At 42.6% G+C, this 24,387-nt stretch overlaps 1 protein-coding gene across 1 annotated transcript in view; it reads left to right on the forward strand.

Moving 5' to 3' along the window:
• The window catches only part of LOC139468062 (TATA-binding protein-associated factor 172-like), a 63,950-nt gene that overhangs the window by 17,780 nt on the left and 21,783 nt on the right, over window positions 1-24,387 (forward strand). The window contains exons 11-28 of the mRNA XM_071249765.1: window positions 577-717; window positions 1,496-1,623; window positions 2,556-2,688; window positions 3,374-3,631; window positions 7,139-7,284; window positions 8,180-8,354; window positions 9,624-9,793; window positions 10,746-10,910; window positions 14,721-14,838; window positions 15,148-15,304; window positions 16,116-16,183; window positions 16,686-16,775; window positions 17,256-17,388; window positions 19,739-19,836; window positions 20,816-21,017; window positions 21,855-22,003; window positions 22,823-22,975; window positions 23,867-24,004. Of these exons, the coding sequence (XP_071105866.1) occupies window positions 577-717; window positions 1,496-1,623; window positions 2,556-2,688; window positions 3,374-3,631; window positions 7,139-7,284; window positions 8,180-8,354; window positions 9,624-9,793; window positions 10,746-10,910; window positions 14,721-14,838; window positions 15,148-15,304; window positions 16,116-16,183; window positions 16,686-16,775; window positions 17,256-17,388; window positions 19,739-19,836; window positions 20,816-21,017; window positions 21,855-22,003; window positions 22,823-22,975; window positions 23,867-24,004 (2,622 nt within the window). The remainder of the gene's footprint in view (window positions 1-576; window positions 718-1,495; window positions 1,624-2,555; window positions 2,689-3,373; window positions 3,632-7,138; window positions 7,285-8,179; window positions 8,355-9,623; window positions 9,794-10,745; window positions 10,911-14,720; window positions 14,839-15,147; window positions 15,305-16,115; window positions 16,184-16,685; window positions 16,776-17,255; window positions 17,389-19,738; window positions 19,837-20,815; window positions 21,018-21,854; window positions 22,004-22,822; window positions 22,976-23,866; window positions 24,005-24,387) is intronic.

Below are 24,387 nucleotides of genomic sequence, written 5' to 3' on the forward strand. Positions count from 1 at the left end.
CCACACGCAGACACACGCACCCACACGCACCCACAATCACTCACACGCACTCACACGCACTCACACGCACTCACACACACCCACAAGCACTCACACACACACACACACACACGCACCCACACGCACTCACTCACTCACACGCACCCACAGGCACTCACACACACCCAGGCACCCCCACGCACCCACACGCACTCACACTCACTCACACTCACCCACAGGCATTGAATAAGTGACCAGTCCCGAAGGTCCTGGATTTGACAAGTGTCATAATGACGTGTTTTTCACGGTAGTTGTTTCAATAAAATATAACTATGTCAACTTCTTTATGAAGGCAGCAATTGCTTCAAATATTTGTTTAAATATATATGGATTTATTGAAAACATATTCCTCATATTGGTGGTCAAATAATGTATTGTGTCAAACACCGAGAATCGACTGAACAAATTATACCCATGCTGGGAATCAAACCTGGATCCTTGTGACGACCAAACACTTGAACAATTCGGTGCTGTTAAACATTTCTCGTTGTTAGTGACACTGACTATAAAGTTACTACCTGGTTGCGTATCTTGCAGGACATGTCAAATGCGTTGTTGCCGAAGGTTCTTCCAGCTGTGTTTCTGGGGCTACAAGATCCTGACGATGATGTGAGGGCAGTTGCTGCTGCCGCTCTTGTTCCTGTTACAGACACACTCGTCACTCTGATGCCAGAACAGGTCATTCTTTTAGCAAAATGTGCCTTGATTGCAGCTCACTCTATTTGATGTACATTTTTTTTTTTATGACTGAGATTGAACATTACAGTGTTACCATGTGTTAACCAAGTTAACATTGTGAGAAAATGTTCTTTGATGCCATACATTCCAGAAATCCATACCATGAGTTAGTTATCAGTTGTTACACATCCTTAGAAACCCGTTATGATCCGTGTTAGAATAGGTCTTCAGCAACCTATGCTTGTCATAAGAGATGAATATGCATGTCGTAAGAGACGAATATGCTTGTCGTAAGAGAGGAATATGCTTGTCGTAAGAAAGGAATATGCTTGTCATAAGAGATGAATATGCATGTCGTAAGAGACGAATATGCTTGTCGTAAGAGAGGAATATGCTTGTCATAAGAGATGAATATGCTTGTCATAAGAGATGAATATGCATGTCGTAAGAGACGAATATGCTTGTCGTACGAGAGGAATATGCTTGTCGTAAGAGGCAACTAACAGGATCAGGTGGTCAGGCTCGCTGACTTGGTGGATTCATGCCATCATATCCCAATTGCGTGGATCAATGCTCATGATATCAATCACTGGATTGGCTCGTCCAGACTCGATAATTATTATTTACAGACCTCCATCATGTAGCTGTAATATTGCTGAATGCTGCGTCAAACAACAAACAAACAAAAAGTCCTGAGATGAGATGTTAGATTTAAGGTTCATGTAACAAAACGTTGCAATTAGTATCTGTGAAACATTATTTGTTTGTTTTTGCCCAGACGCCCCATGTGATCCAGTGTTTATGGGAGACCCTGCTCGACCTCGACGACCTTACTGCTTCAACTAACTCCATCATGACGCTGCTGTCAACGCTGTTAGGTCATCCCCTCACAGCAGCAACAGCAACGTATGTTGATGATGTAATCACATTTGCAGTTGTTATTGACTATTTGATATCCAGGAATTTCATTGGGTACTAGCAGCTTTAGCCAGAAGTTTCAAATTAAACTACTTCCGGGCATTAAGACTCCTTCTTAAAGACTAGATGTTGGCATCATAGGCTACACTGGATAGATTCAGTTTGATGCCATCCTGAATCAAAAATATTTTTAGATAGACGTCAATCGTTGTGATGTCAATCTCTCGGGAAGATGCTGGCAAGTTCCCCAGGAACACGATCTTAGGGTGGGAAGCTTAGTAGGTGTCTGTACAGAGACAGAGTCAGATGGGACAATACCAATTATCCTGTGAAATATACTACTGCACTTTTGATAGGCATATTTTTTATCTTTCCATGATACACTGAACAGATTCTCATAATGGGTCACATATATGTATATCAAATGTTGAGTGGTATATTTCAGGAGGAAAAGTTATCAGTTATTCAAAACTACTCTCCTGCCTTGTGGAAACCTTGGAACAGATTTCACATATCTATTGATTGCATTTGACCCTTGTTCACAGTAATTCTGGTGGGCACGAGTGGCCCAGTCGTCTTAGGCACCGTGATTCGCTGTGCAGAGTTGTGTCCCTTAAGCACACCAGAAACCTATGATTGTGGGATCGAATCCCAGTTCGCCCAATTATGTTTCTAGGTTTGTCAGCACCATACCCGTGCTAATAGGTTTCACCGAAGTGGTAAACATCTGTGACCCACATCACTTCAGGCTTTTCTTCCACATTAACATGATTAAGCTGACATTCAGTGATATAACCTGAACACTGTTTCAGGCGACACACTCACCTGCATGTGTTGAAATGGTAAGTTCAGTTTAATGCCTCATCTATATCATGTAGATATTTCCTGCTGTTTGATGCCCCTGTGTTTGTCCATTCTAGTGTAACTGCATCCCTGTCTGAACTGACACCTCGCCTCTTCCCCTTCCTGCGGCATAACATAGTGTCCGTGCGACGTGCCGCGTTACAAACACTGTCCACGCTCCTCACCATTGCCACCCCAGACACAAAACAGGTCAGTAAGGGTCGTCATCGGTTGTAAGTGTTGACTGCATTTTGATTGGTTGAAAAATGTTAAATGGAATTTGTACCCACAAGGAAATCTTGATAACTTTTAAGAAGTTTTTTTCTTCACCCAGAATTTGAAAACCACATTGAATTGTTTGCTAAATTTTAGCTCAGTTGTTATCCATTGTATCATGACTTTACAACATCCAGGATGACGACATATTGTCTCACAAATGTGAGAGTTCATGCAGATGGAACTTTTGTATTCATCGCTGTAACTTCAGGACAAAAACAAATACACCATGGCCCACTTGCACAAAGCAATCTTAGCGCTAAGATGATCATAGTCCCATACTTTAACATCGGCTAACAATAGTCTTAGCTCTAAGATCGCTTTGTGCAAGTGGGCCCATGTACACAGCACCTGCAAATCTGAAATCACAGAAAGTTTATCGCCTAACTGAATAACCAGCTTCTACCAGATTTTACATTATTTATGGAATTTTCAACACCTCCAGAACTAATATGTGGTGTCCATGGCAGGTATTAATGGGTAAAAAGTCATGATGAGGATATTCGTAGCATTTTGTTGATACCAAGTTGATTAATTTGTGTCTTAGCTAAGTAGATATATTCATCTTTACTTATCCCTGTCCAGTATATTAAAGATGCTCCTTTCCTTCTCCCCCCAGCCGGTGGTGCGGAGCTGGCTGTGTCCGATCCTGCAGGATGTGCTGCGTCATGTCTTCCAGCGGAGTCTCCTGGAGGAGCGGCAGGATTTGCTGGACCTGGTGCAGAAGGTGTGGGGTCAGCTGCTCGGGTGTGCCCCCCTCGACTACCTGGTGGCTGCCGTCATGCCCTGGCTCGGTGTCTGGCTTTGTCTCCTCATGCAGCCAGCTAGCCTCCCCTTTGACCCCCAGTACCTCATCGAAGCCAAGCATCGTGTTCGGGTAGGTTATTGTGGAGGGTAACTAATTTAATCCATGTCAATAAAAAAAATTAGATTTTTCTGAGCCAAATTTTGCCCATTTAGCAACATGGAAGCGATTTTATTTTTTAAAATTTAAAATTTAAAATTGTTACGCTTATTAAGTTAAATTTGAATTTAACATTAGTATGCCACATACCTTAGAACATTGTCATAAACAGAAATACTGCTAACATTTCATCAGAGAAAATGTTACCATCAATAATGTGGCTATATTAGGAGCGGAAACAGATGGAATAATCATAATTGTCATAATCTATCAAACCACATTGAATAACAATGATAATAAAAGGAAATAATTACTGGTTCGCCATACTTGTACAGTGTTTCACATTGTTATTTGATCAGCACTTGATTTATCTGAGTATCACTCATTGTTCCAGGATTAGCACCTAACTTACCTGAGTGCCGTCCATTGGTATAGGATCAACACTTAACTTACCTGAGTGCCATCCATTGTTATAGGATCAACACTTAACTTACCTGAGTGCCATCCATTGTTATAGGATCAACACTTAACTTACCTGAGTGTAGTCCATTATAGGATCAACACTTAACTTACCTGAGTGCCGTCCATTGGTATAGGATGAACATTTAACTTACCTGAGTGCCGTCCATTGGTATAGGATGAACATTTAACTTACCCGAGTGTCGTCCATTATAGGTTCAACACTTAACTTACCTGAGTGCCATCAATTGGTATGGGATCAACACTTAGCTTACCTGAGTGTCGACCATTGTTATAGGATCAACACTTAACTTACCTGTGCGTCGTCCATTATAGGTTCAACACTTAACTCACCTGAGCGCCGTCCATTGTTATAGTATCAACACTTAACTTACCCGAGTGTTGTCCATTGTTATAGGTTCAACACTTAACTTACCCGAGTGTCGTCCGTTGTTATAGGTTCAACACTTAACTTACCCGAGTGTCGTCCATTGGTATAGGTTCAACACTTAACTTACCCGAGTGTCGTCCATTGTTATAGGATCAACACTTAACTTACCTGAGTGTCCTCCATTGTTATAGGATCAACACTTAACTTACCTGTGTGTCGTCCATTGTTATAGGATCAACACTTAACTTACCTGAAAGTCGTCCATTGGTATAGGTTCAACACTTAACTTACCCGAGTGTCGTCCATTGGTATAGGTTCAACACTTAACTTACCCGAGTGTCGTCCATTGTTAAAGGTTCAACACTTAACTTACCTGAAAGTCGTCCATTGGTATAGGTTCAACACTTAACTTACCCGAGTGTCGTCCATTGTTATAGGATCAACACTTAACTTACCTGAGTGTCGTCCATTGTTATAGGATCAACACTTAACTTACCTGAAAGTGGTCCATTGGTATAGGTTCAACACTTAACTTACCCGAGTGTCGTCCATTGGTATAGGTTCAACACTTAACTTACCTGAGTGTTGTCCATTGTTATAGGATCAACACTTAACTTACCTGTGCGTCGTCCATTATAGGTTCAACACTTAACTTGCCCGAGTGTCGTCAATTGGTATAGGATCAACACTTAACTTACCTGAGTGTCGTCCATTGGTATAGGTTCAACACTTAACTTACCTGAGTGCCATCAATTGGTATGGGATCAACACTTAACTTACCTGAGTGTTGTCCATTGTTATAGGATCAACACTTAACTTACCTGTGCGTCGTCCATTATAGGTTCAACACTTAACTCACCTGAGCGCCGTCCATTGTTATAGTATCAACACTTAACTTACCCGAGTGTTGTCCATTGTTATAGGTTCAACACTTAACTTACCCGAGTGTTGTCCATTGGTATAGGTTCAACACTTAACTTACCCGAGTGTCGTCCATTGGTATAGGTTCAACACTTAACTTACCCGAGTGTCGTCCATTGGTATAGGTTCAACACTTAACTTACCTGTGCGTCGTCCATTATAGGTTCAACACTTAACTCACCTGAGCGCCGTCCATTGTTATAGTATCAACACTTAACTTACCCGAGTGTTGTCCATTGTTATAGGTTCAACACTTAACTTACCCGAGTGTCGTCCATTGGTATAGGTTCAACACTTAACTTACCCGAGTGTCGTCCATTGGTATAGGTTCAACACTGAACTTACCCGAGTGTCGTCCATTGGTATAGGTTCAACACTTAACTTACCCGAGTGTCGTCCATTGTTATAGGATCAACACTTAACTTACCTGAGTGTCGTCCATTGTTATAGGATCAACACTTAACTTACCTGTGTGTCGTCCATTGTTATAGGATCAACACTTAACTTACCTGAGTGTCGTCCATTGGTATAGGTTCAACACTTAACTTACCCGAGTGTCGTCCATTGGTATAGGATCAACACTTAACTTACCTGAGTGTCGTCCATTGTTATAGGATCAACACTTAACTTACCTGAAAGTGGTCCATTGGTATAGGTTCAACACTTAACTTACCCGAGTGTCGTCCATTGGTATAGGTTCAATACTTAACTTACCTGAGTGTTGTCCATTGTTATAGGATCAACACTTAACTTACCTGTGCGTCGTCCATTATAGGTTCAACACTTAACTCACCTGAGCGCCGTCCATTGTTATAGTATCAACACTTAACTTACCCGAGTGTTGTCCATTGTTATAGGTTCAACACTTAACTTACCCGAGTGTCATCCATTGGTATAGGTTCAACACTTAACTTACCTGAGTGCCGTCCATTGGTATGGGATCAACACTTAACTTACTTGAGTGTCGTCCATTATAGGATCAACACTTAACTTGCCCGAGTGTCGTCAATTGGTATAGGATCAACACTTAACTTACCTGAGTGTCGTCCATTGGTATAGGTTCAACACTTAACTTACCTAAGTGTTGTCCATTGTTATAGGATCAACACTTAACTTACCTGTGCGTCATCCATTATAGGTTCAACACTTAACTCACCTGAGCGCCGTCCATTGTTATAGTATCAACACTTAACTTACCTGAGTGTTGTCCATTGTTATAGGTTCAACACTTAACTTACCCGAGTGTCGTCCATTCGTATAGGTTCAACACTTAACTTACCTGAGTGCCGTCCATTAGTATGGGATCAACACTTAACTTACCTGAGTGTCGTCCATTATAGGATCAACACTTAACTTGCTCGAGTGTCGTCAGTTGGTATAGGATCAACACTTAACTTACCTGAGTGCCATCTTTTGTTATAGGATCAACACTTAACTTACCTGAAAGTCATCCATTGTTATAGGATCAACACTTAACTTACCTGAGTGTCGCCCATTGTTATAGGATCAACACTTAACTTATCTGAGTGTCGCCCATTGTTATAGGATCAACACTTAACTTACCTGAGTATCGTTCATTGTTCCAGGATCCATGCTTAACTTACCTGAGTGTCGTTCATTGTTCCAGGATCCATGCTTAACTTACCTGAGTGTCGTTCATTGTTCCAGGATCCATGCTTAACTTACCTGAGTGTCGTTCATTGTTCCAGGATCAACAACACAATCGGGGACGGTCGTTCCCAGAGCCTGCCACAGTGAAAGAGCAGAAAGATTTTATAGGTGGCACAGAGACAGTCAACAATCACACCACAGACAGAGATGCTGTCGTCATCAATGCCCGACAAACTGCAGCTAAGTATGTTGCTGTAACAACTAACCTATTACTACTACTACTACTACTACTACTACTACTACTACTACTCTACTACTACTACTACTACTACTACTCTCCATGGGGAGTTAGGGGGCACGGGTAGCCCAGTTGTCTAAGACACCATAATTTGCTGTGTTGCATCCCTGGACCTATGCTGACAAACCTATGATTGTGGGTTGGAATACTGGTTCGCCCCGATTATGTTTCTAGGTTTGTCAGCACACTACCTGTGCTCGTGAGTTTCACCGAAGTGATAAACGTCTTAGACCTGCATCACTTCGGGCTTTCCTCCCACATTAAGCTGACATGCTTTGATATAACTGGAATACCGTTAGAAGTAGTGTTAAACCCAACTCACTCACTCACCCACTCACTCATCCATGGGAAGTCGTGGTTAGAATAAGTCTCCGGTAACCCATGCTTGTTGTAAGAGCTGACTCAGATGAATGGAGTCATCCAACTCAATGACTTGCTTGATTATGTGTCTGTTGTACCCCGACAGTGTGGGACACTGATCATTAACTCAACCAGTGGCTTATCTGATCCAGATTTGATTAGTCAAACTCCATACTAAATCCTATTAATTGCACTTTTATGCAAAACTGTAACCAAACATGGTTTAGACGAGTCGGGATTTCCCTGTATGCATCTGTAGTAAGGAGTAATTTTTGAGTAGTAGGTCAAAAGTGAGCCTAGCCTAATGAAATGCACACTATCTTCTTTTTTAGATTGTAAAGTTGGCTATTTCAGAATCAAGAGGATTTAATCTATATTGGAAGTAGTCCACTACTCAGAATACCGACTGGCAGACAGTAGGGACAGGGGAATTCTTTCCTTGAGAGAATTATTGCAACCTGATCCTGATCATTCCTTCCAGATTACTGGGTCAGTTGGCCTCCTTCATAACAATGCCAATCCCCAACTTCCCTGCTGATGTAGAGAAACCTGTTGAATCACTTGCCAAACTGTTCGTCTTCCACCTCAACACAAAGTCCGCCCAGCAACGTTTTGTAATAGCACAAGTAGTCTACCATTGGTTTCTGCAGAGTCCAGTAAGTAATCAATGTAGCACTGTCGATCATCTGTCGAGTCAATCATCTACAATCAATTACCTACTGTCAATCATCCATTGATTATATCAATCATCTGTCATAATTATCATCTACAATTTACCAAATTGTTCATCTACTGGCACTATAAAATCTTTCATGTTTTTGTGATACAGCTTGTAGATACACCATAGAAATCCATTGATTATTGATTAATATGAAATACCATATTCGGCATTAAGAAGCGCCCAGGGCGCTCTCAAAATTAGAAATAGGGGGCTCTTATTACAATATTATTTTGGTGAAAAAAAACAGTTGAAAGATAAATTTCCTGCTTTTTGCTGACAGCCTGAAAAGTTTATATACGGCAGATATATTTTTCCAGAATTTAATTGCCCATAATTAAGGGTGTATATAACACACGAGTGCATATTATATGTGAATAAATAAGTCTTTTGTACATTGATCAATCGGAAGGGGTGCTAATTGGGATTGTTCACTTCCCAATATATTATCAAATATCGCCGTGAGCGCTCATTAGAGCGGGGCGCTTATTACATCGAATACGGAATTCTACCATAACATGAAACATGAATGAATTTGAAGACTATACTACTAGATAAACAGTAGAATGTATGAAACTCCTTGTGCCAATGTTTTTCTCTGTCCATTTGTTTTTCCATCAGTTAGTGCGGCATTCTTTTCTAAGTCAAACTAGCGTCCAGAGCAGAAACACTAATTTCAGACACACGTCAAATAATTCTCCTCTCGAACAATTGGGCATTTTGAAATGTATAGAGATGTAGAATTATCTTTGTACAGTTAAGCTTAACCCCTCACCTACAATTTAGTAAGGTTGAACATTTGAAATGTCAAGAAATGAGGAAACGGAAATCCAGCTATTGAATGAAGCAAGTTATATGGCAGGGTATCTTTGTTTTTGCCCATGTACTGCTTTAATTTGGAAGAATTGTGTAATCATTCAATCTGATATCAGTATCTATTATTCTGTCATTAGGGGCGGTCGGGTAGCCTTGTGGTTAAAGAGTTTGCTTGTCATGCCAAAGACCCAGGTTCGATTCCCGACATGGGTACAATGTGTAGCCCATTTCTGGTTTCCCCCACCGTGATATTGCTGGATTATTGCTTAAGGCGTAAAAACATACTCACTCACTATTCTGTCATTATATTCAGATGTGTTGTGCCTGTTCTGTTATTGTTTAATGTTTTTGAAAGAGCAGCAAGTAATAAGTGTTGACCTTCTCTCTTCAGACCTGCGAATGTCCTACAGATGTTAAAACCAAAATCCTAGAATGTTTAGGTGAAGCAATATACTTTGATGAAATAGCAATATCGTTCACTCGGATGCAATCGGACTGTCAAGACTTCATCGCCAGTCTACGACAGCAGGGAATCCCGATAGACTCCATCTTCCAGCCAGGGTACGTAGCACCCCTTATTGTCTTATTGCAGCACCTTGGTCCAACCCCCAGTGTAGGCAGCACCGTGGTCCTACACCCAGGGTACGTAGCACCTTGGTCCTACACCAAGGGTAGGTGGCACCTTGGTCCTACCCCCAGTGTAGGCGTCACCGTGGTCCTACACCCAGGGTAGGTGGCACCTTGGTCATCCACCCAGGGTTGGCGGCACCGTGGTCCTACACCCAGGGTAGGTAGCACCTTGGTCCTACACCAAGGGTAGGTGGCACCTTGGTCATCCACCCAGGGTTGGCGGCACCGTGGTCCTACACCAAGGGTAGGTGGCACCTTGGTCCTACACCCACAGTAGGTGGCACCTTGGTCCTACACCCAGGGTAGGTGGCACCTTGGTCCTCCACCCAGGGTTGGCGGCACCTTGGTCCTACTGCCAGGGTACGTAGCACCTCTCATTGCCTTATTGCAGCACCTTGGTCTTACCCCCAGGGAAGGCTGCACCTTGGTCCTACACCTACGGTTGGCGGCACCGCAGTCCTAGACCCAGGGTAGGTGGCACCTTGGTCCTACACCCAGGGTAGGCGGCACCTTGGTCCTACTCCCAGGGTTGGCGGCACCTTGGTCCTACTCCCAGGGTAGGTGGCACCTTGGTCCTACACCCAGGGTAGGTGGCACCTTGGTCCTCCACCCAGGGTTGGCGGCACTGTGGTCCTCCACCCAGGGTTGGCGGCAATGTGGTCCTACAACCACGGTAGGCGGCACTGTGGTCCTCCACCCAGGGTAGGTGGCACCTTGGTCCTACACCCAGGGTAGGTGGCACCTTGGTCCTACACTCAGGGTAGGTGGCACCTTGGTTTGTTTAATCTGTTTCATGAAACAAGTGAAAAGATGAGTTCTGACAGCATGTGTGAGGAACTGGACGTATGTATCTGAACCAACCTTTCGCTTGTGACTTTTTCAGAGCGATATTGACCCTTGACCAGGCAAACCACCTGACCATGGGTTTGTTTGAGCAGGTGAAGGGCTCCATCAAGCCCCGGTCACTGCAGACGTTGGAGGACAGACGCAAACAGCTGCAGGTGACGGTCGACCAGACCAGCCATGAACAGAATACACTGACAATACGGTGAGATGCAGTAGCTAAGGCATCATTTCCCTTATATGTGTTTTATGGATTGTGAGGACATGGATGGTTGTTATGTGAAACGCTGGACGAATGTTGAAATTGTGAATTTGTAATAAATAAGGCTGAGAATGAGATTATATTTCAGTGAGTATTTTACACTTTAAGATTTAAGTCCATATCATGGCTGTGTGATGATATCAAGTCTGTGCCATATGTTGACTTGAAACACATCAGCTAAGTGGCACATTGTAGCATTCTGATGGCCGCTGAGTTAGAATAGGTCCCCAGCAGTGCTCGTGGTAAGAGGCGACTAGATGGGGGAGTTAGAATAGGTCCCCAGCAATGCTTGTGGTAAGAGGCGACTAGATGGGAGGGTCAGAATAGGTCCCCTGCAGTGCTTGTGGTAAGAGGCGACTAGATGGGAGGGTCAGAATAGGTCCCCTGCAGTGCTTGTGGTAAGAGCGGATTGATGGGAGGGTCAGAATAGGTTCCCAGCAATGCTTGTGGTAAGAGATCTAGATGGGAGAGTTAGAAGAGGTCCCCAGCAATGCTTGTGGTAAGAGGCGACTAGATGGGAGGGTCAGAATAGGTCCCCTGCAGTGCTTGTGGTAAGAGCGGATTGATGGGAGGGTTAGAATAGGTTCCCAGCAATGCTTGTGGTAAGAGATCTAGATGGGGGAGTCAGAATAGGTCCCCTGCAGTGCTTGTGGTAAGAGGCGACTAGATGGGAGGGTCAGAATAGGTTCCCAGCAGTGCTTATGGTAAGAGGCGACTAGATGGGGGAGTTAGAATAGGTTCCCAGCAATGTTTGTGGTAATAGTCGACTAGATGGGAGGGTTAGAATAGGTTCCCAACAATGCTTGTGGTAAGAGGCGACTAGATGGGAGGGTTAGAATAGGTTCCCAGCAATGCTTGTGGAAATAGGCGACTAGATGGGAGGGTTAGAATAGGTTCCCAGCAGTGCTTGTGGTAAGAGGCGACTAGATGGGAGGGTAAGATTAGGTTCCCAGCAATGCGTGTGGTAAGAGACGACTAGATGCGAGGGTCAGAATAGGTCCCCAGAAATGCTTGTGGTAAGAGGCGACTAGATGGGAGGGTCAGAATAGGTTCCCAGCAATACTTGTGGTAAGAGGCGACTAGATGGGAGGGTCAGAATAGGTCCCCTGCAGTGCTTGTGGTAAGAGGCGACTAGATGGGAGGGTCAGAATAGGTTCCCAGCAATACTTGTGGTAAGAGGCGACTAGATGGGAGGGTTAGAATAGGTTCCCAGCAATACTTGTGGTAAGAGGCGACTAGATGGGAGGGTTAGAATAGGTCCCCAGCAGTGCTTGTTGTAAGAGGCGACTAGATGGGAGGGTTAGAATAGGTCCCCAGCAGTGCTTGTGGTAAGAGGCGACTAGATGGGAGGTCAGACTTGGTGAATCGTTGCAGCCAGGTGTCAGTGGGGAGCCCTGGTAAAAGGACACATCTTTGACATTAAAGATGCCCTGCTTAAAGGAGCACTGGTCTAACGCAATTCCCCGGACTGGTTGTTGCCTTTGTTATTGTTTTTTTCCTCGTGAGTACCCGGATGATACGCAATGCAACTGAGCGTGACCAGAGACTGGGCTACCGTCTGCAAGGACAGCTAAATAAACTTGGAGGCTGGAGGCAATATTTGTTTTACGCATTTTTGCATAAAAACTGATTGGTTAACTGTGATCTATAAAGATTTCGACAAAGGGCGCATGTTAATTAATTTCTTCAGCCTGAACAAACAGACAAAAAGAACGGCGGAGCTCATCGGATGTCGTCATTTGGAAATACCCCAGATGGTTATAGTTTAATACTAAAAAAGTATTCATGCAGTGAAAGCATTTTCGGATCTCGGATTGCGTCAATACGATTTCTACTCCCTTGTTGTCATCCACGTTTTCTCGTATAACCCTACACTTGTGTATTTGTCGTCATTCACTTGATGCTCAGTTAATGAATTTATTACAGGTACAATTAATGGTAGCACCACATAGATTACCTGACAAAGGTTCCTATTTGGCATTTATTGTGTCTGGGGTAATTATTCAATCTAAATCCAGGTTTGAAGTGAGGTGAAATGTGTGTTATGTATTATGCACGGGCAGCCAACAAGAGATGAATGATCAGTTGATTTACTTTTTTTGTAAATCAACGGATCGTTCCTAGTCATCAAAGGATTAACAGAAAATTTGTTGATTGATTAAACACTGTCAAAAGTGACTGTTTACATGTCTAGGTTTACTTTAAACAAAGGGAATACACTCATATCATGGCGTGAAGTGCCGATGTAAAAACAACATACTTTGTTCAAAGGGGTAACTGATAATACGTTGATTGATTGCTCATTGTTATCTATCACTCAATGGATTTTTAGGAACCGTGGACGTTATGAAAATAGTCGTCACGTGGGCTTTCTCAGCCGACCCTTGAGACTTGACACCTATGTGAAACACCTGAAATAATTTAAGTAATCAGTTGAGAAACGAACACGGGTTATAATATCCCGAAACGATAAATATCTTTTAAAATATTGAATTGTTATAGTGACACAGGACATCGAATAAGTTTCTTTGTACAGCTGCAGCCAAGTGGGATATTGTTCCTTTGTGTGGATATTCACGGATACATTCCTCGAACAAGGAGCTGCCTAATATTTATACACATAAATGTGGTAGGTTGTAATTATGGTATTTGCATTTTGTTTTCCTTCATTTGCAGTAGCATGGAACCGATTCGTTCTTGTTTCTCTACGTCATGGTTGGGAAATTCTTCAATGCGCGATAGACGTTGTTTTCACAAGTCTTTTCCTTTGTAAGCGTGTATATATCAATTTGTAAAATGTGATTCTCTCAGGCAATTTATAAAATGTGTAAATATTTCAGTCATTTTGACTGAAAAATCTGTCCAGAATGACTAAAAATTGATTAAGACGATCAAAAGGGCCAAAAACATCACAACAGATTAATATGTAGGATTAGAAGACAAACAACATAGAAATGTACTTTTCAACGTAATATTTTCAGTCTCTTGGTGATGACATTAAACATCAAAATGTTTGGAATTCGTTATCATAATAATACAGATGGAAATGTTTTTCAGTCACTTTGTAAAATAACTGAAAATTTACACGTTTAATAAATATGTTACACATTTTGACAGTAAAAAAATACACACACTATAAAAAAAAGCAATGCTCAGTTGAAATATTTACTTTGTGTTGCAAGTCAAAAGAGTGTAAACGAAAATCACAAAATTACCAAGCAAGTGACTTATCAAAACTTCGTCACAATTACCGATGCTACCCACAAAGATACCTACATTTCCTTGTTATCTCGAAAACTGTATTTCATTTTGTTGATCAATGTGACCATACGCCCTTATTACTACCGGTATCCATAAAAGTGACTAATGCGCTTACGAATGGCGCAGCAGCGGTCGCGAACTAGTCTAGATTTCTGCTATACATCCGGGTACTCACTGGGAAAAAACAATAACAAAGGCAACAACCAGTCCCAGGGAATTGCGTTAGATCAGTGCCCCTTTAAGGCTTTACTGAATTCACAAATGACTTCAGTAAATTCAACACAGACTTAAAAAGGCCTAGAAATATTTATTTTTGGATATGCAAATTGAACCGTTCTGACAAAGAAATACAAAGATGTGCTGATAAAATCTGTTCGAAAGCACAATTATATTTATATTTCAGCCAAGAAAAGTGTTCTCATTGCCATAGTAAGGCCGTAAGAGATGTGTTGGCTTGAGTTTTGTATGAACCAGAAGATTTCTGTATTGCAGGGTACTGAGTAGCCTTGCACTGGCAGCGGTTGTGCTGGATGTGCTCCCGGAGAAATTGAACCCTGTCATCAGACCCCTCATGGACAGCATCAAGAAGGAGCAGAACCGGAGTCTCCAGGTAGCCATTGTACCTTGTGCTGGGGGTGGGACCTTGTGCTTGGGGGTGGGACCTTGTGCTTGGGGGTGGGACCTTGTGCTGGGGGTGGGACCTTGTGCTGGGGCAGGGACCTTGTGCTGGGGGTGGGACCTTGTGCTTGGGGGTGGGACCTTGTGTTTGGGTTGTCGTCTCAGTTGTCACAATTCTCTGTGCAGAAACTTAGGATTGTGCTTTGGTATCTATATCAAAAAGTCTGTACTAGCACAAGCACTCCGCACCGCACCGCACCGCACCACACCTAACCGCTAAATTTATTTTTTCTATTTACAGAGTGAAGCTTCCAAGGGTCTTGCTAGGTTGCTGAGTAAATGTGCTCAGCGGAACCCCAGTCCAAACTCCAAGGTGCTCAAGAACTTATGTGCATTCCTCTGCTGTGACCCCTCATCTACCCCCATTGTCTCACAAACAGGGGTACAGAAACATACAGGTGAGAGGAAGCTGCAGTTCACTCTTGTGTGGTACCATGTGTATTGGGTCTTCTGGTTGCAGCAGGTGCTTGGAGAATAGTCATCACAGCTCAGTTTTATTTTGCTGTTCCTGTGAAAAAGCAACCTGCAATGATCAGATAAACCATATTTCTGTGTTGGTAGTTGGTTATTCTATGCGTTTGTCATTTTATTTTCTTGTTTGTTGTTTAACGCTGCACTCTGCAATATTCCAGCAATATGACGGCAGTCTGTAAATAATCAAGTCTGGGCCAGACAGTCCAGTGATTTACATTATGAGCATCGATCCATGCATCAGGGATATGATGACATGCATCAAACCAAGTCAGTGAGCCTGACCACCCGATCCTGTTAGTCACCTCTTACAACAAGCATAGTCGCGCTTTACGGCAATCATGGGATGCCAAAGACCTATTCTACCCCGGATCTTCACGGGTCTAAGAAATAACATGAAGAAAACCTTGAATTCGACAGAGACAATTCAGACATCGACCAAGTGTTCAAATTATTCAATGTATCAAATTGTAACATCATGAATAATGGATGACATCATATTGTATTATTCTCAACAGTGAAGCAGATTTATGTCATACCGCTTCAACTGACCCATCCACATTGATTATAACTAACTGCAAATGTACAAATATTGGGAAATGAAGTCACTCAATCAGGACACCAACTGAAATGCTTCAGTGGATGACACTATATTCAGTTGTAGAATCCCATGATGCATTTGAGCAGCTGCTGAAATCAGCATGTCTTGTTTCCTCAATCTCTGTCTTCCTTCAACAGAACCGCATCCTCATGAGATGACATGCGACACACACACTGGCATTCTGACGCTCACCAACATGCAGAAGGTGAGAACACTGCCTTATGGGTGTAGATCGTGTTGAATTTTAACAATGTGAAATAAAAAATATATGTTTGTTTTATGTGGCAGATGCCAACATTCCAGTCACAGTCAGTGAATTATCGTCTTAACCCATGTGAACCAGTGCTTGATAGAATTATCACTGTATCAATGTACGATGACAAGAAGTCAACCAAGTCAATGAGCCTGGCCACCAGGTCCAGTTTGATGCCATTTACTCTACCTCGGACCCCATCTAATCTGTCCCAGGGGTTGACAGAATGACCGACGTCCCACACTGTTGGGGGTCCATAGCACAGTCACAGAGTCTGAGCACCCTATCTTAACTTAAGTTGACTCTTACAACCTATTCTGACCCAGAATCCACACAAGGAGACAAGCATGAGGTACTGCAGACCTATTCTGACCTGGAATCCCCCACAGGGTAAAAAATATCAAGGGTAATTCTTTTCCATTACTCTGTGATAGCCCAGTTTTTGTTGTCACAGGCCCCCGAGCGTAGTCGGAGATGGTACAAGCGCAGTGTCAGTGTTAAGGTGGACACTGAAGGATCTAGCGAAACCAACTCAGAGGTCGAGGTAATAATTGTTTTTTTATTTCTTGATTTATGGGTCTTCTGATGTGCAAAAAATATAATTCCAGTTTTAAATTAAAGTTGTTTATCTGGTAATTACACATAAAAAATATCACATGCTAATAAATTAAATTTTAATACTTATTGTTGACCAGTATTTATCTTTGATTGTTTACTTTGATGTTCCATACTTTCCTCAGATATTTTATATCATTATGGGCCCTGTACATATTGCTTACATCTGAGCATATTGCTCAAAACTTTCCAGATATGTTAAACCTAGCTCACTCACTGAACTGAATCCAAGTTTATGCCCCAAGTGTAGATGATATGTTGCAATCCATAGATGGCCTCCATGCTCATGGTTCCACTAAGGTTGTCAACACCAAGTTAACACGTCACGATATGACTGAGAATGTCTGTCACAGCAGCCCTAAGAAACTCAGTAACTCACTCACTTCACTGCAGAATGTTCTGTTGACAGAAGCAACTCCGGATACAGCGCCAGGGGTCAGAGAGTGCCTTGTTCACAATATGTCAGCACTTCGGCAACACTCTGCCAGACAATGCTCCATCACTCTGGGAAACCTGTACTGCTGCATTCCAACATAGAATAGGTAGGTGGACGCATTCCTACATAGAATAGGTAGGTGGACGCATTACTACATAGAATAGGTAGGTGGACGCATTCCTACATAGAATAGGTAGGTGGACGCATTACTACATAGAATAGGTAGGTGGACGCATTCCTACATAGAATAGGTAGGTGGACGCATTCCAACATAGAATAGGTAGGTGGACGCATTCCTACATAGAATAGGTAGGTGGACGCATTACTACATAGAATAGGTAGGTGGACGCATTCCTACATAGAATAGGTAGGTGGACGCATTCCTACATAGAATAGGTAGGTGGACGCATTCCTACATAGAATAGGTAGGTGGACGCATTCCTACATAGAATAGGTAGGTGGACGCATTCGCACATAGAATAGGTAGGTGGACGCATTCCTACATAGAATAGGTAGGTGGACGCATTCCAACATAGAATAGGTAGGTGGACGCATTCCAACATAGAATAGGTAGGTGGACGCATTCCTACATAGAATAGGTAGGTGGACGCATTCCTACATAGAATAGGTAGGTGGACGCATTCCTACATAGAATAGGTAGATGGACGCATTCCTACATAGAATAGGTAGGTGGACGCTGAATTCCAACATAGAATAGGTAGGTGGACGCATTCCTACATAGAATAGGTAGGTGGACGCTGAATTCCAACATAGAATAGGTAGGTGGACGCATTCCTACATAGAATAGGTAGATGGACGCATTCCTACATAGAATAGGTAGGTGGACGCATTCGTACATAGAATAGGTAGATGGACGCTGAATTCCAACATAGAATAGGTAGGTGGACGCATTCCTACATAGAATAGGCAGGTGGAAGCATTCCTACATAAAATAGGTAGGTGGACGCTGCATTCCTATATGGAATAGGTAGGTGGACGCATTACTACATAGAATAGGTAGGTGGACGCATTCCTACATAGAATAGGTAGGTGGACACATTCCTACATAGAATAGGTAGGTGGACGCATTCCAACATAGAATAGGTAGGTGGACGCATTCCTACATAGAATAGGTAGGTGGACGCATTACTACATAGAATAGGTAGGTGGACGCATTCCTACATAGAATAGGTAGGTGGACGCATTCCTACATAGAATAGGTAGATGGACGCTGAATTCCAACATAGAATAGGTAGGTGGACGCATTCCTACATAGAATAGGCAGGTGGAAGCATTCCTACATAAAATAGGTAGGTGGACGCTGCATTCCTATATGGAATAGGCAGGTGGACGCATTCAAACATAGAATAGGCAGGTGGACACTGCTTCCTCTATAGAATAGGCAGGTGGATGCTGCATTCCTACACAGAAATTTCACGTACCCCTTCAGCGAATTCGGGTAAACGAACAGGTAATAAGAAACTTGGTCAGTACAAATTTGAAATTTGACATAAAAAATAACCATAAAATGTTCTGCTAGGCATTGTTTTACATGCCAAGATTAAGTTTTACCTTGTGTATTTACTCGTAAACTAAGCCAGAAACTTAGCTGTACACACGTTTTCTTGGAATCTACCAGTGATTCGGTTAAAACTTTCCCATTGATATAACTTTAAAGGATTTTGATGCAAGGATCGGGAAAAATTGTATCTGAAACTATTGTTTAATATATTCCAATATCGTGTTATTTTAGTTGCAGCTTTTACTCTATATATTTAAAATAATAATAACCATAAGCATAGCACGTCAGTGCAGCTGATCTCTATTGCCGGATATTTTATTCACATGGAACAATTTGACCAGTCACCGTCAAGGCTGTGAAATCTATATGTTGACAGAATTGTCAAACTACAACAAATATGACTTTTAACGAGTCAAAGTATGGCATTTATGATATATTTATCCATTCTCTGTCAACTAAAGCTTGTTTCAAGGCATCAATTGTGATAATCTGACCGTGGTTGCTGTAAATAACGGTAAATTGTGTGATCTTCTGATTGCTTCACACAAGATTTCGCTGAAATTATTTCAAACAATATCAAAAGGAATTTTGAATAAAATTAATGAAAAAGGTTTCTAAGTAAAGATATACAATGAACACTTTTTATAACCAGACAGTGTAATTACAAGATTATATTGCGTACTCCAGTATGGATTTGTTGACATGGTATTTCTGGTGTTACATGCTCACAGTAATGTCTTTGTATTGGGGGGAACATCAAAACTCATTATGGCATGTATAATGAGCACCCCCTTCTACACAGCTGTGTTTTTTTGTTTTTTGTTTTTTTTAAACTATATTTATTGTGCACTATACTCAAGAAAATATGGTATTCTGTTCACAGAACTAAAGATTTATGCTCTAGTGTTTTCCTTCATGACATTTGTATTTACAGATAATAGCCAGACGGTAGAATCAGCTCAAGAGTTAGTTAACTCTTTACAAGTATTGGAGACTATTGGTCCCGCTCTTCACAACGATCTCGTAGAAACAGTGAGTAGCCCCATGTTTCAGTCTGGTCGTTACCGATGAAGATCCGGGGTAGAATAGGTCTTCATCAACCTGTGCTTGCAGTAAAAGGCAACTACGTTTGTCATATGAGGCAACTAACGGGATGTACCTGTTCCTGTATCTGTTTCCATGGTTACAAAAACCATGAAGATCCAGGTAGAGGATTGGTCTTCAGCAACCAATGCTTGCCACATGAGGCGACTAACAGGATCGGGTGATCAGGCTTGCTGACTTGGTTGACACTTGTCATCGTATCCCAATATTGCGTCGATAGATGTAATGCTCATGATGTCAAACACTGGTTTGTCTGGTCCAGATTCGATTATTTACAGACCATCGTCATATAGCAGGAATATTGCTGAGTGCGGTGTTCAACAACAACAAACAAACAAACAGTTTAGTTGTATTGATTGATGTCATAGTTGATTAGTAGAATTGTGTAATTTCAGTGTTAAACAGTTAATCTTTAACCTGGGTGAAAACAATATTCACTCACTCATTCACTTATCAGATTGTGATTTGATACCTCTGACTGACCAATCAGAACCAAGTTATTTCCAAATTCATGGAATTATTACTTACCTGCTGCAGATAATCTGACACCTCAGGTCCTTTTTTAAACATTCTGTGATCCAGCTACTCTCGGAGAGTAAAAGATTGGCGGTTCAATCACCGGCTGTGTCATACCAAAAGACTTTAAAAGATGGTACTTGTTGTTACCTTGCCTCGTGGTTGGCTCAGAGTCAGTATAATGTGACTGAGTGGGGTATCCATGTAAGACGAAGGCATGGTATCTGAGCAAGGACTTTTAAAGAGGAGGACTAGAACAAGCAGATTCCCACACACAGACATGCACATGTGAAGTGAAATAATCTCAAATCCGATGTTAAGCCCCATTTCACCTGACCTCATCTAATCCAGCTCTGGTAACTCTCTTCAATTCATTCATTGACTGTTGCAGATATTTAGTCACCTGGAATCCATTAGGTCATGTATAGAGAGTCATTACACCGGCGTGCGGCACATGGCAGCCAGATGTTTTGCCATGTTGACGCAGCTGCGCACCACGGTGTTGATGATGTTCATTATAGAGGAGATACTGCTGATGCTTGGAGCTACGGACAGCGAGACGAAGAGACAAGGGGCCATAGAGACTTTTGCCAGTATCCTTCGAGTGTTGATGCCATGACCATAGCTTCAGCTGCACTTCCGTGCTTAAAAAACATGGAATTGTGAATACATGACTGTCAGGATCTTTGAGAAGGATAGCTTAGAAATCAGGGGGTATTAACAGGATTCAGCTAGAGAAGAAATATCTGGCCTTTCAGATTCATGTTTTTCGAACCTTACAGTTTTTATGGTTGGCAGAATCTATACATGAATAGGGGGCACGGGTGACCCAGTCTTCTAAGGCGCCACGATTCGCTGTGCAGAGTTGCGTCCCTTGGGCACGCCAGAAACCTATGATTGTGAGTTCGAATCCCGGTTCGCCCCAATTATGTTTCTTGGTTTGTCAGCACTATACCCGTGCTCATGGGTTTCACTGAAGTGGTAAATGTCTGAGACCTGCTTCACTTCAGGCTTTCCTCCCACATTAAAGCTTACAAGCCGCGATATGACTTGAATACTGTTAAAAGCGGCGTTAAACCCAACTCACTCACTTACCCCAATACATTAATAACATGTCGTGTCCTTATGTAATGGTCAAAGAGTGTGTGTATGGTTTTAGGCCACTTTTAGCAATATTCCAGCAACCAGAAATGGGCTTCACACTCTCTACCCATGTCGGGAATCGAACCCTGGTCTTCTGCGTGATGAGCCAACGCTTTATCCACTAGGCTATCTGACCGCCCCAACAGTCAAGGTACTTTCTAATCTATTTTTTGTATGAATCCTATGCAATTGGATTCATTCATATGTTTGCTGTCTAGTGTAATCATGAAAATATTCTGGATAGGTCTCTGATTTCTTGTGAAGGTTAACATCCTTAACACTGCCAGACATCATTGATGTGCTGGGGATGGAGCTGGTGCCGTATGTGGTGCTGCTGGTCGTACCGATCCTGGGCCGCATGTCGGATCAGAATGAGGCTGTACGCCTGATGGCTACACACTGCTTTGCTTCTCTCATCAGACTCATGCCCCTAGAGGTGAGAGTTACAACACTAGGGTCATCAGGGTGTCACCACGGTTCTCAGTGCCTCTAGATCAACGCTCACTACAGGGTCGCAGGGCCTCTTGATGTGGTGTCACCACAGGGCCTCTAGATCAAGGCTCACTACAGGGTCGCAGGGCCTCTTGATGTGGTGTCACCACAGGGCCTCTACATATGGGGTCACCATGGGTCGCAGGGCCTCTTGATGTGGTGTCACCACAGGACCTCTAGATATTGGGTCACCATAGGTTGCAGGGCCTCATGATGTGGGGTCACGATGGGTCGCAGGGCCTCTAGATATTGGGTCACCATGGGTCGCAGGGCCTCTTGATGTGGTGTCACCACAGGACCTCTAGATATTGGGTCACCATAGGTTGCAGGGCCTCATGATGTGGGGTCAACCCAGTCACCATGGGTCGCAGGGCCTCTTTCACTCCCAATAACTTTCACTAACTCACTAGTTACACTGATGAAGCAAACAATAGGCATGTGACAAATACAAGCTCACTGGGGTAGAATGTGACACATTAAACAGGACAACAGCTCATTTCAAACTATTAAATTGTTTATATAACATGACTAGTTTGGGGGATAGAACAGTAGGCCTTTCTTTCAAGGCACTGAAAACTAACTCAGATCTGAGGTGCTAAAATGGAACTTGATAGTACGTTAACTTATATACCATGAGTGTCACTTGTAAGGTGAAGCTTTGTTTGGGGGACAAGTTACTTGATGAAACTACTTCATTAAACAAGTTCTGGATCAGTTTGACTTGCATATTGTCAATGTGTACATGCTGTGCCCACTACTTCAGGCCGGCATCCCCGACCCGCCTGAGATGACGGCGGCGCTGGTGGCAAGGAAGGAGAAGGAGAGACAGTTCCTGGAGCAGCTCATGGACAGCTCCAAGCTCAAGAGCTATGAAATCTCCGTCCCCATCCTGGCCGAACTGCGCAAGTATCAGCAGGTACATCTCGCTGCATCACAGGGACCGATGGTTGATGTGTCCCGTGATAAGGCCTGTTCCTCATCACAGGGACTGATGGTTGATGTGTCCCGTGATAAGGCCTGTTCCTCATCCTTGGTGGATTCTTGTCAGATTTGGTCCATGCTTCTTGCTCCATGTTTGACATGTCTAATGTTTGACATGTCTGATGCGTGACATGTCTGATGTGTGACATGTCTGATGTGTGACATGTCTGATACATGAAATGTCTTGCCATGTCTGATGTTTGTCATGTCTGATGATTTGCATGTCTGATGTTTAGCATGTCTGATGTTTGACAAGTCTGATGTTTAAGATGTCTGATGTTTAGCATGTCTGATGTTTAGCATGTCTGATGTTTGACAAGTCTGATGTTTAACATGTCTGATGTTTAACATGTCTGATATTTGTCATGTCTGATGTTTGACAAGTCTGATGTTTAAGATGTCTGATGTTTGACAAGTCTGATGTGTCGTGTCTGATGTGTATCGTGCCTGACATGTCTTATGTATGTGTGACTTGTCTGTGTGACACGTCTGATGTATGTTTGATGTGTCTGATGTCTGACGTGTCTGATGTTTGACATGTCTTTTATTCTGTGGTGCCAATGCATCTGAAATACTCTGCTTTTCATTTGTTTTAAAAACCATCAATGATTAATGTATCACCCGCAGGAACCACTTTGTACTTTGCCTGAGACCTATATTTAAATGTGATTCTAAAACTGTTGAAATTTAAGCCAACAGCTTGCTGTGCACCGATTTGCTTTTTACCAGAATCATTTGATTGTGGTTCAAGTTATTACAGAATATTATATCAGTTCATAAGCATTGCTATGTCTTTTATTTAAACAAAATATACATCAACCTTCAGGATGGCGTGAACTGGCTGGCCTTCCTCAACAAGTACCAGCTACACGGCATCCTGTGCGATGACATGGGGCTGGGGAAGACTCTGCAGTCCATTTGCATCCTCTCCAGCGACCACCTCCTCCGGGAACACGAGTACACAGTGAGTCAGTCACACGTCATACGTGCTCATAGTCACTGTAGCTCATCACATTCATGTAAACGACCAACAATTGACTAAACATGGATCGTAGTGTTGATACTTCTGCTGTTTTACATGCCAGGCAACCCCATGGGCATTCCTGGTTGGAACCTAGCAACCGACCCATGAACATGATGAAGATTCTCTGTTGTTGTCAGCAACCTTTGTTTGGAAGAAGTGACTAACAGGATCGGGTAGTCAGGTTCGCTGACTCGGTTGATGCATGTCATCATATCCTAATTGCGTAGATCAATGCTCATGATGTCAATCACTGGACTGTCTGTTCCAGACTCCATTATTTACAGACTGCCATCATGGAGCTGAAATATTGCTGAGTGTGGTGT

This window comes from Haliotis cracherodii, unplaced genomic scaffold (genome assembly GCF_022045235.1).
Source record: "Haliotis cracherodii isolate W230 unplaced genomic scaffold, xgHalCrac1.p SCAF_2, whole genome shotgun sequence".
NCBI classification, from domain to species: domain Eukaryota; kingdom Metazoa; phylum Mollusca; class Gastropoda; order Lepetellida; family Haliotidae; genus Haliotis; species Haliotis cracherodii.